This window comes from Salmo salar, chromosome 07 (genome assembly GCF_965601325.2).
Source record: "Salmo salar chromosome 07, fSalSal1, whole genome shotgun sequence".
In the NCBI taxonomy this organism is placed as follows: Eukaryota; Metazoa; Chordata; class Actinopteri; order Salmoniformes; family Salmonidae; genus Salmo; species Salmo salar.
The window spans coordinates 57,615,307-57,629,597 of NC_138297.1; the positions used below are offsets into that span (position 1 = coordinate 57,615,307).

The 14,291-nt window shown below is 44.8% G+C and overlaps 1 protein-coding gene across 3 annotated transcripts in view; it reads right to left on the bottom strand.

Annotated features, from left to right (window-relative positions):
• The window catches only part of LOC106597326 (protein piccolo), a 65,796-nt gene extending 51,888 nt beyond the window's left edge, over positions 1-13,908 (bottom strand). For all 3 annotated transcript variants that reach the window (XM_082977788.1, XM_082977787.1, XM_045722240.2), the window contains exons 1-2: positions 12,424-13,908; positions 9,252-10,280 (exon numbers count right to left, since the gene is read on the bottom strand). In XM_082977788.1, coding sequence (XP_082833914.1) covers positions 9,252-10,280; positions 12,424-13,731 — 2,337 coding nt within the window. In that variant the 5' untranslated portion in view covers positions 13,732-13,908. The remainder of the gene's footprint in view (positions 1-9,251; positions 10,281-12,423) is intronic.
• Between the last annotated feature and the right edge of the window lie 383 nt (positions 13,909-14,291).

Genomic DNA, 14,291 nt, shown 5'->3' on the forward strand with positions numbered 1-14,291 from the left:
GATGTCTCCTTATAGTTCTAGAGCAGCGTGCCTGCTCCACTTCCTCATTGCTAGCTCTAGCCTGTTCTAAGTAACCACTGAACTAACTGGGCTGCATCACCACTTATGCTGAATAGAAGTTAACACACCTGAATAATGCAACACAGTAGAAATGTTGAAACTGCTAATTACTGTTCCCAAAACAATGTACAGGCTAGAACACTACAGTGCAAGAAGATACTGGTAGCTTCCAGCTTTGAAAGGATAACTTTCCTTGCTAACTTACAGCTGAAGCCAACACCAATTCACAACCCTGGTATTTCAAAATATTGCTGATTACAAAGCTAATTGTCACCAAAAATGTTACTCATTCACTTCGTTTACCCCGGCTCACAACTCCCCCAGTCAAGATCATCTTTGCTTCAGCCTAGAAAACTGACTTTGTGTGTGAATGACATCACGGGTCTTAAAGAGACAGCGCACACTTTTATAAAATAAGATATTGCTTCTTCTATACAAATGTTGTTGATCAGTACAATAAAATAAGTCAAAATTGGAAGGTAAACAGATTGTTTTTCATCTGTAGCCTCATGAAATCAACCAAAACAAGCTCAATAACTCAATGCATGCACACACTCCTATTGAATATGCCTTCACCTGTATTGTGAACAGACCTAGACTACATCTTGATTTACCCAATGATCAATAGAGATTTACCATTCAAATAAATTATTACCATTATGCTGTTATGTAGATTGGTTAAAAAAATGCAGTGAGTCATTAATGAATACATTCAAAAATCAAACATTTCAAATGATATTGAACACACAAGATCTGTCCGGATCAAGTGCCATTGATTTAGCTAATATGTTGTTTTTTGTTGTTGCATTGGTATGGTTTTGGTATCACTTTGGTATGAGGTATCGTGATGGTATTGAGTATTGGGATACTAAACCTGGCATTGAAGTAAAAATTCTGTGTGCATACGTGCCCACGTGCGTGTGTATGACATATATCTGGCAGTGTGTCTGTGTATCTATGCATCTGACATAAGCCAAAGCTGACCTGACGCAAATACAACAGCTTGCGCTATCGGAACCAGGGTCTCAGTGTGTGTCTCTGTGCATCTCCCCCTCTCAATAGGACTTAACACTGGCACCTCATCGATTTCCTGGCGCCGGTATCTTTTGGCCACAGTCGCTCACTTGGCTTGGCTAAAATATGGCTTACGTCTCCTAAACCTCCAATCCCTCGTAAATGTGCTGTAGATAAAGAAGAATCATGACCCAGTAATAGGTCTGTATAACAGGGGGAGCTGTACCGACTAGGGACCTGGAGGTCTGCTAACCCCATATGTCACACAGAGGAAAACCCCAAACAGATACTACAAACACTTTACTACATGTGATGTTCAGGCAGCTTCCATTTGAAGTTGGACCTTTTACATTTCACACTACATACTATTGGTCTGTGGGAAAGGGAACTACATTCACCAGGCCTCCCTAAAACTGACCCATAGTCACACATACTTTATTGGGTGTACATGCTAAAGTTTTCTCTCTTCCTAAGACTCACACACCTCCATGGTCGAGAGAGAGAGAGAGAGAGAGAGAGAGAGAGAGAGAGAGAGAGAGAGAGAGAGAGAGAGAGAGAGAGAGAGAGAGAGAGAGAGAGAGAGAGAGAGAGAGAGAGAGAGAGAGAGAGAGAGAGAGAGAGATATGATTTCCCATGGCGCCCTGTAGTTGCTTGTATCCTCAGTAGCTCTTTTATAGCTCAGGCTATTTTTGCCCATTTCTGTCCTCGGGGCAAGTGATGGCAGTGAGAGTGACGGTAGTGTATACAGAGACAGACAGAGACACACACACACACACACAGAGGGACGCTCAAAGACACACACACACACAGAGGGACGCTCAAAGACACACACACACACACACAACACACACACACACACACACACACACACACACACACACACACACACACACACACACACACACACACACACACACACACACACACACACACACACACACACAGGGAACTCAGGTCTACTGTATACAGCAGACTTGGCTGGCATGGTGGATTAGTAAGGCTTAGGAGAGAGAGAGAGAGAGAGAGAGAGAGAGAGAGAGAGAGAGAGGTATGCTTACGTTAACACTGCACAAGGCTGTGTGTGTGTGTCTCTATGTGTGTGTCTGTGTACAGTATTGATGCTTTCCATTTGTCTCTGTGTGTTTCTGTGTCTGTATCTCTGTATGTGTGCATTTCTTTGTCTCTGTGTGCGTCAATCTGTGTGCATCTCTGTATGTATGTACAGTTGAAGTTGGAAGTTTACATACACCTTAGCCAAATACATTTAAACTCCGTTTTTCACAATTCCTAATACTTAATCCTAGTACAAATTCCTTGTCTTAGGTCAGTTAGGATCACCACTTTATTTTAAGAATGTGAAATGTCAGAATAATAGTAGAGATAATTATTTATTTCAGCTTTTATTTCTTTCATCACATTCCCAGTGGTTCAGTAGTTTACATACACTCAATTAGTATTTGGTAGCATTGCCTTTAAATTGTTTATCTTGGGTCAAACGTTTCGGGCTTTGTGGGCTTTGTGATGGCCACTCCAACACCTTGATTTTGTTGTCCTTAAGCTATTTTGCCACAACTTTGGAAGTATGCTTGGGGTCATTGTCCATTTGAAAGACCCATTTGCGTCCAAGCTTTAACTTCCTGACTGATGTCTTGAGATGTTGCTTCAATATATCCACATAATTTCCCTTCCTCCTGAGGCCATCTATTTTGTGAAGTGCACCAGTCCCTCCTGCAGCAAAGCACCCCCACAACATGATGCTGTCACCCCCGTGCTTCACGGGTGGGATGGTGTTCTTCGGCTTGCATGCCTCTCCCTTTTTCCTCCAAACATAACGATGGTCATCATGGGTAAACAGTTATATTTTTGTTTCATCAGACCAGAGGACATTTCTCCAAAAACTACAATCTTTATCCCTATGTGCAGTTGCAAACCGTAGTCTGGCTTTTTAAAGGCGGTTTTGGAGCAGTGACTTCTTCCTTGCTGAGTGGCCTTTCAGGTTATGTCGATATAGGACTCGTTTTACTGTGGATATAGATACTTTTGTACCTGTTTAATCCAGCATCTTCACAAGGTCCTTTGGTGTTGTTCTGGGATTGATTTGCACTTTTCGCACCAAAGAACGTTAATCTCTAGGAGACAGAACGCGTCTCCTTCCTGAGCGGTATGACGGCTGCGTGGTCCCATGGTGTTTATACTTCCGTACTATTGTTTGTACAGATGAACGTGGTACCTTCAGGCGTTTGGCAATTGCTCCCAAGGATGAACCAGACTTGTGGAGGTCTACAGCTTTTTTTCTGAGGTCTTGACTGATTTCTTTTGATTTAACCATGATGTCAACCAAAGAGGCACTGACTTTGAAGGTAGGCCTTGAAATACATCCACAGGTACACCTCCAATTGACTCAAATGATGTCAATTAGCCTATGATTAGCTTCAAAAGCCATGACATAATTTTCTGGAATTTCCCAAGCTGTTTAAAGGCACAGTCAACTTAGTGTATGTAAACTTCTGACCCACTAGAATTGTGATACAGTGAATTATAAGTGAAATAATCTGTCTGTAAACAATTGTTGGAAAAATTACTTGTGTCATGCACAAAGTAGATGTCCTAACCGACTTGCCAAAACTATAGTTTGTTAACAAGAAATTTGTGGAGTGGCTGAAAAACAAGTTTTAATGACTCCAACCTAAGTGTATGTAAACTTCCGACTTCAACTGTAGATACCGATGAACTTACTGTATGTATGTATGTGTGTGTGTGTGTGTGTGTGTGTGTGTGTGTGTGTGTGTGTGTGTGTGTGTGTGTGTGTGTGTGTGTGTGTGTGTGTGTGTGTGTGTGTGTGTGTGTGTGTGTGTGTATGTATGTATGTATGTATGTATGTATGTATGTATGTATGTATGTATGTATGTATGTATGTGTGTGTGTGTGTGTGTGTGTGTGTGTGTGTGTGTGTGTGTATGTATGTGTGTGAGCCAAAAGAAAGACATTCCTGTTCATATGCTAGCAGTGTGGGCTGAAGCAGGCTTACAGGGTGGGAGGCAGTGTGGGCACCAACCTGGAATAATAAGGAGACTACAGGAAACGCCATACAAAGCAAAGAAATAGAGGTGTGTGTGTTTGTGTGTGTCCAGCCAAAATAACACAGAGAGTAAGCAGATCATTCAGGGCAGAGGAAACAGGTGGGGCGTGTGTGTGTGTGTGTGTGTGTGTGTGTGTGTGTGTGTGTGTGTGTGTGTGTGTGTGTGTGTGTGTGTGTGTGTGTGTGTGTGTGTGTGTGTGTGTGTGTGTGTGTGTGTTAGTATATAGGGCCGGGACGATACCAGTATTGCAATACTATCTTGGCAAGGAAACAAAACAAAGCGGATTTAACTTCTTTATGAAAACAAGCACCATTTTGTTGTCATCCAGAGTCACATTTTTATTTATTTTCCAAGGTATAGAACACAATATTTTCCATACGGCAGGTTTTTAAAAGGTTTTTAAAAGGTGTACCCAGCTAACCACAGGTGTACCCAGCTAACCACAGGTGTACCCAGCTAACCACAGGTGTACCCAGCTAACCACAGGTGTACCCAGCTAACCACAGGTGTACCCAGCTAACCACAGGTGTACCCAGCTGACCACAGGTGTACCCAGCTAACCACAGGTGTACCCAGCTGACCACAGGTGTACCCAGCTGACCACAGGTGTACAGCCTTTCATTTATCCAGGATGAATAATGTCACATCTTATTGGTCCTGGAGACCTATTGGATAACAAACACAAACTTCCTCAGATAAATACATATTTATCTTTGATATGATGGCCAGATAGAAAAGTTGAATGTTGGATCATGAACCTAAATGTTGGATTCAGCTTCCCCATGATGGTGATGGTGTCTACTAGAAAGTATAATAAATGATATTATATGACTACAGCATATTCATTGTCTCTGTATGTTGGCACAGAGACATGTCTGTGAGGTTGTCCACCAGAGCAGGCTTTGGAAATGGCTTAGTGAATGTTGTAGCTCAGGTGTCAAGGTTCCTCTCCCTGGGTTATATAATATCATTCTGACAAGGGCCTTGGATGCTGACTGATGTGAGCAACAAGGCAGTCTCATACAGTAGTGTCTGCATCGCAGCAGTCTCATGCGTTACTGAGTGGACTATAAATATAATATAACAAAAATGATTTGAAATGAATAAACTGCATATTGTTATTCTAACACACCTGATTCAACTAGTCCACTAATCAGCGAGCCCTTGAGGTGTGTTAGTGCTGGGCTGGAACAAAAATAACAGGGAAGAAGTTTTAAAGTGTTGTGCAGGGCAGAAGCCACTTCAGAGACAGAATCAATGTATTTTATGCTTGATGAGAGCAAGAGTAAGTATTGTCAAACAGTAGAGGCAGAACAGTAGAGGCAGAACAGTAGAGGCAGAACAGTAGAGGCAGAACAGTAGAGGCAGAACAGTAGAGGCAGAACAGTAGAGGCAGAACAGCCAGAGATCCTTGAGAACAACATCTAAACTACTAAAGAACAGATTAGATTTGATTTGATCAGCTGATGGGTAGAAGAGAAATAAAAAGAGGGAGAAAGAGAGGGACAGAAAACAAAATGAAAGAGACCGTAAGAGAGAGAGAGGGACAGAGAGACAGAATCTAGGTTCCCATCCATTTGTCAAAAGATTTCCAAGCAAATATTCTAATATTCGGACAAAAAAAGGAATTATAATCCACCTGTATAACGTCATTTGTTTGATCAACATTTAGGAAAGGTTCCCGACAATGTTCTGTTTCCATCGGGCCTGTTTTCCCTTTTTTATCTGACATGTAAAGTTCTTTACTCAAATAAACATGGAAACAGAGAAATGAACAGAGATAATAACAGAAGAGAGAGAGAGAGAGAGGCTCATATTGAGGAAGGTTAAGGGACACCTCCTCTGACTGGGACAGGCTTCCTGATGCCCTTTAAATCCTTTTAGGAAGCAGAGATTACTTTTTCTACAGCACGCCTACACAGCAAGCAACACACACCACACACCAAACAAACACCAACACACACCACACACCAAACAAACACCAACACACACCACACACCAAACAAACACCAACACACACCACACACCAAACAAACACCAACACACACCACACACCAAACAAACACCAACACACACCACACACCAAACAAACACCAACACACACCACACACCAAACAAACACCAACACACACCACACACCAAACAAACACCAACACACACCACACACCAAACAAACACCAACACACACCACACACCAAACAAACACCAACACACACCACACACCAAACAAACACCAACACACACCACACACCAAACAAACACCAACACACACCACACACCAAACAAACACCAACACACACCACACACCAAACAAACACCAACACACAGATAAATGCTCCTTCAGACTCAATGCAATGCATGCACCAATCCCCACACATACACACAACCCCCTAAACACACACACACACACACACACACACACACACGAACACACACACACACACCACACACACACACACACACACACACACACACACACACACACACACACACACACACACACACACACACACACACACACACACACACACACAGAGAAATAAACACAAACAAATACACAAACAGGCATGTCTGCTGACGAAGCAGAGAAAGGGGTGGATGAGTCAGTGTACTGAGGTAGGTAGACTGAGGCAGTAGCAGCCTCGTTCACATGGCCATCCAGCACCACGCTCTGTCCTAGACCAATGACTCACATCATCTATCTATTCCACTTCATCACAAAGGACTCAGGGCTCTACGTAGCTCTCCATCAATCACCACAAGTTCAGTTTCATGAAGCATCCTTGAATGGATTGGATCAGATTAGATGCGTGTCTCGTTGGGTTGAATTGAATTTCAGCTCAGTTAAAATCAGGTTTGGGATCGAAATTCAACATGTATAAATCAGGAAATTAGGACTTTTTCAATTAGTATGTTTTTCAGTGAACCTTTTCAATCCATGATCAAAATGTCCTATTCATTCTCCACTGAGTAAAGATGAATTTACATAGTCCCTGAAACATGGTGGTATTTCATCTCTGTCGGTTATACTCTGCACCTGGGTTGTGTTCATTAATGCACACTGTCACAAAGCGTTTTGCATTGGAAATGAAAATGAGCATTTCTTATTGGACAAGTCCAGCTAGTCCCACACTATTTCAGTCAGTTTTCTTCAGTTTGGTGCCTAATGAACAACACCCTGATTTTGAGCAAAACAAGTATTTTGGTTGCAGTGTTAAGACACACTGGTCCAGAGACACCTAATCTTTGGCTCATTAGGCCGTCTAAGAACATAATCACCTAGGATGCTGATCTCACCAACGTAATTACACATTTCCCCGAGCCTTGGACTTAATTCGAGGAATACGCTGCTCCTCATTACTGCCAAAGATGGGCCAGTACGACAACACAGAGATACATACCAGTCTATGATATTGGTAGCATTTTATATTGAGTTGACCTGTGTAGTCCAGAGGCCGTAACCTGAGGGCCTTTGCTCCTCTAGGAGCTAAAATTAGTAGGTAAAGTAAGTGCCACCTGTGTAGTAATGAGGTAATTACACTAGTAACAACCTTAGGGTACATAGTAGTACTATAGTAACTAGCTGTCTGAGCCAACACAAAGACACATGAGGATCTATGATGTGTGTTTTACCTCTATTTTAACTGTCTTTTGAAGTACTGTATGACATCACAGTGTATGTGTTTCTACATACAATAATGTTAAATAAACCTATACGTAAATGATGAACTCCATCAGAAAATGGAGAGCCTCTTCAGTGACGTTGTGTCATAATGGAGTGGCGGCCATCTTGTTGGGCGTGGTGGTGGAGTCATGGTTCTCACCATGTGACAAGGAGTTAGTCTGCTTAATCTCCTCGGAACACCTTAAATAGACCAGTAGCATGATTACTAAGGGAACGGGCCACGTGCTACGCCGTTAAACACTAAACTACAAACTAGCATAGTGAAGCTAGCATGTGAAGCTACACCAAACCTGCCATCGCGTGAGCTCAACTATACCTGCTTTCAACACTTTCACTGCTTTCACTCAAGGTTGAACAACTTACACTGTGAGTAGCTCCTAAGCCGAGCCAGACATGGCCGATAACAAATACAATCTAGTCACAGTTCAACCAAACTTGCTATTAGAATTGAGAAACCAACGCTACCCGTATTACACCCTATTGACCTGTCAACCAAAATATACAAAAGTTACACAGTAGACAAGCAATAAGTAGGCTACTGCTGTATTTTCCCATCAGAATACTGTTTGACAGCGAGCTTTGATTCTCCAAACTGAATGAAATTCTGTGCAGTTCTTCCATTAATATAATTTGATGACCCCATAAACCATCTGTTCTTGTGAACTGAATGTAAGTGATGTATGTTAATTCAGCGTCAATGGGACACGCTAGTAATAACACTCTATAACCCCCAGGAAGATGAGAAATCAAAGAGTATTTGGTTCCTATGACCACACACACACACACACACACACACACACACACACACACACACACACACACACACACACACACACACACACACACACACACACACACACACACACACACACACACACACACACACACACACACACACACACACACGCCACTCTCTTAGATTACAGAGTCAAGTGGCAGCCTTTTGAAGTGTAAATGGTGCTCAGTAATGAGATGGCCATTTAAATGGCATTCATGTAGCCTTATTAACCTAGCCCCACAATGGCTTAGTTAGACTACAGGGCAGCTAGGAGGCTAGGGAAGGCTAAACGCATCAACCACAAACCACTCCTTCAAAGGTCAAACACGTGCAGCAGTCATGACAACCAAGACCGTGACCAACGTTCAGGTTCACTTATGGTAAGAGGGGTACCTTTAAACAGGGTGTCAATATTTGTGTCCTGATTACAATTGGAAGATATAAAAACCAAATTGACTGCAGACGTGGTTTTTATATAGCCAGTGAGTGACTGAACAACATGGAGTGTACAGAAGACTGTAGCCCTAACCCACCTACTGTAACAATGGAAACAGCTGAAATCCTTGTATGGTGTGTGTACCTTTCATCAGAACTGTTTCTATTTTAGCAGTAGTGAAACCTGTACTGGTCTTACCTCACCAAGATGAGGTGTGGGGTTGAAGCCACACAGGTTGCACACACTCTTCTTGCACTCAGTGCAGTTGCTGTAGTTAGGGGTGTCTGCTGATCCAACGTTCAGCTCCACCTTACACAGAGGGCAGTTTTCCTGGGCCCCCGAGCCTGGGGCCGGAGTAGGCGGCTCCCCCGCTTTCAGAGGCTCTGCGGGGGGCTCTGCTTCAATGGACTTCTGGTCCTTCAGCAGGGAGACGGCACGTTTGGGGGCCTTCTTGAAGGCAGGCGGGGTGTCAGGGCTGTCTGAGTCGGGGGGAGACCCGGGAGCGGAGAAGGGAGAGTCCGGTGGAGAACTGGGGGGAGAACCGGGGGCAGAGAAGGGGGAGTCTGGGGGAGAGCCGGCAGGAGAACCGGCAGGAGAATCGGCAGGAGAACCAGCTTTCTCATCCACAGAGTCCACAGAGTCGGTGGTCATGAGGTTGGTGGCCGAGCTCAAGATGGACGAGCCAAAGCCGAACATCTGGGAGGCAGCCGCCGGGGGCTTGGCTGTCTCGGTAAAACCACCGAACCCGCTGAACATCTTTCCCGTCACCGACTCTGCTGTTTTTTGGGGACCAGCAGCGGCTTTGGCCCGATCAGGTTTGGCTGATCCAGTGAACCCACCAAAGCCACTGAACATTGTTCCCGTGATGGACTCGGCCGCCTGGGAGGCAGCGGCTGGAGGCTTGGCCACGTCGGTGAGTCCCCCTAGGCTGATGCCCCCCAGGCCCCCGAAGAAGCTGGACTCCTGTTTACTTTTGGCCGGTGAGGGCTGGGGGCTGCCTTTCGGGGAAGATGGGCCGGGGGATTTCTGTTTGGGCGTGGTTGGAGGGGTTAAGCCTCTGTCGGAGATGCTCTGCTGCTTAATCAGTAGATTGGGCTTCTTGCCATCTTTTCCAGGGTCTTTCCTTGAGGGTGAAGGAGGGGCAGAGCCCTTGCCCATCATAGGAGGGTCATCCATACCACCCATAGCCCTCTGCATCTGGCAGTTGAGACACAGCCACTCTTTGCCCTGAAAAGATCCAAAACATGGTCAGACACACATACGACACACACATATACACACATGTACTGTATGGCCGGGACGGTACCAGTATCGCGATACTCATTAGTAACGTGGCAAGGAAACAAAACATGAAGCGGATTTAACTTCTTTAGGAAAACAGCCCTAATGTTGGAAACAAATACCATTATGTTGCCATCCAGAGTCACATTTATTTATTTTCCAAGTTATAGCACACAATATTTTATATAGAGCAGGTTTTTAAAGGACCAAACAGTATGTTCTGCTTTGTATTTTTATTTTTGCCATGAAAACAATATTGTGATATCACAGCCCAATATCACAGCCCTAATACAGGTACACCACACACACACACACACACACACACACACACACACACACACACACACACACACACACACACACACACACACACACACACACACACACACACACACAATCCTTTCCATTAACTGAAACATCCCAGTAATTCAGAGAAAAAACTACTTCATTAGTCAATTTCAATAACATGCATGATTCTCTTTTCACACTGTAAATTGTTTTTCGCTCGGTTCATGAGGGATTTAAAAGCAAATTGAATGATTTATACTAATTACGTGTTGCAGTAACGGGAGCTGTATTTGCAGATCGTGGCAATTTGCAGAACCACCATTAAATGTACTACTCGACAAGGCTGCATTACAAATGGAATATTTCTCTAATTTGAGGCAAAAATCCTATCATCACAAACCATTTTATTTGTTTTATTTGAGATGTTTATTGGTCGATTCATTCTTGAAATACAAGAAAAGTACTCTGATGAAAGTAGATGCCTTTCATGCTTAGTTAGAAATGGGAAACTACTGTATTGATGCATCTGTAACACTTTATAAATATATCATTAGATAATCATACTGATTTCCTACACGATATATACTGTATGTTTGTTCTAAAGATGGAGTTTCGTCACATATCCTGACAACTAGCTTAGCTACAGTGCAATGTTTTTGTTCCCTATACAGGACATGGCCTTGGTTACCATTGTCTACAACAAGAAACCCTACAAAAGAGGACAATATTGACATGGTTATTATCAGTATCTTGCATAGAACAACACTCACATTTCCGTTCCCTCTTTGTGATTACCATGCTCAATAATTCTACCCCCAGAAAAAGAGATGCTAAATATGATCACTTTGTGATTCTGCTGTTTTATCTGATAACGTGTGCAAAGATATACTTTTTTGAGGGGCACTGATGACCAAATCTTTGAATTCATTATTTGCATTGTATTTTCTGTATATCTATCTATAATAAATACCTTATATAGATAAGTATCAGATCACCTGCCCCCCTCAGTGTCAACAGGCATGATGCCCCGGGGGTGTATGGCTCGTGTGGTTGGTTACTGAAATCCGCCAGTGGCCAGCGGTTGGAGGCTTCCTGTGCCCATGACATGAGTCACCTTGATAGCTTCCCCACTGTCCATATGGCCCCTCTGTTCCTCAAGCTGTGTGACGTTAATATGAGGGGCATTTCCAGAGCTAGGCCTGACTGCATGGGCATCTCTGAAATGCTAAATGCTCAAAGGCTAATGCTAAAAAGGCTAATGCTAAAATGGCTCATGCTAAAAATGCTAATGCTTAAAAACTATCGCTCGGCTTCTTTAGATATCAGACTTAACTGTTGGTTTTTATTGATTCACCTTTTTTATGTATATTTTGTACTGTAATGGTGTACTGTGCTTCTCTTGTGAAGTTGAAATGTCATTTAGACATGCTGGGTGAATTTTGTACTAATAAACAGAAACCGAAAACTGAAACTAATTCAAGGCATGCGTTGGTTGTTGTATCTATGCAACGACACTGGCAGTAGACATTTAATTGAATGAAGTGTCTGATACATCTGAGACAGAATGTGATGCGAAAAAACACCATATAATAGACCTCAGTCAGTACAGACTACAGTACAAATACATTTTAAGGGTAAGAGAGAGAGCAAGAGAGAGATAGAGAGGAACAGCGACAAAGGAAGTGTGGGAAAATTGAAATACGGGGGAGAGAGAGAGAAAGGGTAGTATAAATATATACCAGAGAACAGGAGAAAGAGAGAGAGGAAGAAAGCAAGCTAGAGAGAGAGGGCCTTCTCTTACCTCTGAGTCTGGGGGGCTGAATCCACATAGGCTGCACACCTGGTTCTTACACATGGTACAGTTGCTGTAGTTGGGCGGCTCCTTGGAGCCCACGTTGAGCTGGGTACTCTTGCACAGCGGACACAGTCCACCTCCAGGTGGTTTACCAGGGCCTTGTGGACCAGGGGGACCCCCAGCTTTAGCTGGCCCGCTTGGCTGTGCACCGGGGCCAGGGGGTCCTTGCTGCCCAGGGGGGCCTTGACCGGGGCCAGGGGGTCTAGGTCCTTGCTGCCCAGGGGGGCCTTGACCAGGTGGTCTGGGCCCTTGCTGCCCAGGGGGCCCTTGTCCAGAGACAGGGGGTCTGGGTCCTTGCTGGCCAGGGGGGCCTTGACCAGGTGGTCTGGGCCCTTGCTGCCCAGGGGGCCCTTGTCCAGAGACAGGGGGTCTGGGTCCTTGCTGGCCAGGGGGGCCTTGACCAGGGGGTCTGGGCCCTTGCTGACCAGGGGGGCCTTGACCAGGGGGTCTAGGCCCTTGCTGCCCGGGGGGTCTGGGCCCTTGTCCGGGGCCAGGGGTTCTGGGCCCTTGCTGCCCAGGGGGTCCTTGACCAGTGGGTCTGGGCCCTTGCTGCCCAGGGGGTCTGGGCCCTTGCTGCCCAGGGGGTCTGGGCCCTTGTCCAGGGCCAGGGGGTCTTGGCCCCCCCTGCTGGGGGCCCTTGCTGCCCGGCCCTGGGGGCCCACCTTGGGGCTTCTCTCCAGGCTTCTCTTCCTTGTCAAACAGGCCAAATGAGGGCATGTTGACCCCGGAGCCCATGGAGGTGACCTCGGAGGACATGGAGGACATTCCAGAGGACACCTGGGACGTCATGGACGAGACAGCGTTAAGCGGGTTGGCCCCACTCAGGAAGCTGGAGCCAAACATGCCTGTTTTCTTCTCCGGGTCCTTAGGCTCCTGCCTGAATCGGGACTCTAAGAGGCTGAGGGACGAGGGACTGCGGCCAGGGGCCGGCCTGCCAGTGGGGCCCTCTCCAAACGCGTCTACGGTGCGACTCTTGCTAAGCCGACCAGAGTGTCCAACTCCTGGCTGCTGGGGCCGCTGCTGAACATCTGCCTCCGAGGGCCTGAGAGAGAGAGTGCGAGAAAGAAAGAAACAAAGAAATAAAGAAACGAACAAAGAAGAGTCATTTGGCAGTACAAATGGAAATAGATGGTGTGTATGAATTTCAATACTCTGTGACTTCCTTTCTTTCCCTCCTTTCCTTAATCTGTACTGATGTGACAGAGCTGGATAAGTGAAAGCAAATTGCCATAGGCTTCCACCATATTGTTGCATTTTCAGATCAGTGAAGAGGAAGGAGAGGAGACAAGGAGGGGAAGCTACTTTACACTATCAAATGGCTGATATTTGCCGGTTGCCAAACTTAGAGATGAGACTGATTAAACACTCATGATCACCATCGCCGCAGAAGAGCTCCTAAATACATCATTCAACACACATACAGACACATATGTATTCAAAATAAACAGATCTTCCAAACAACCAAATCATTAAGAATGATAATCGTTATATGACAACTCATCACTCAAATTCTACAGACATCTCAACAATCTGGTTTGATGTGTTGTAATAACATAGCCTACGTAACTACAAGGCCTACATGAGATGTGGCTTTTGGGGGTATTGCGCAATACTGTAGGCTAAATGCTCAATGATGAAATGCACTTAAGCCTCTGCCCGACACAACAAGCTAACCTTTCACCCCAAAGCCATTGGACATAGGCCTATCATCAGCACAGTGAGCACAAAGCAAGCATTGCACCAGCCCTAGGCTAGTGCTGATGGGAAGGTGAATCACGCTGAATGACATCTACAGTTGAGAGATCATGGAGATA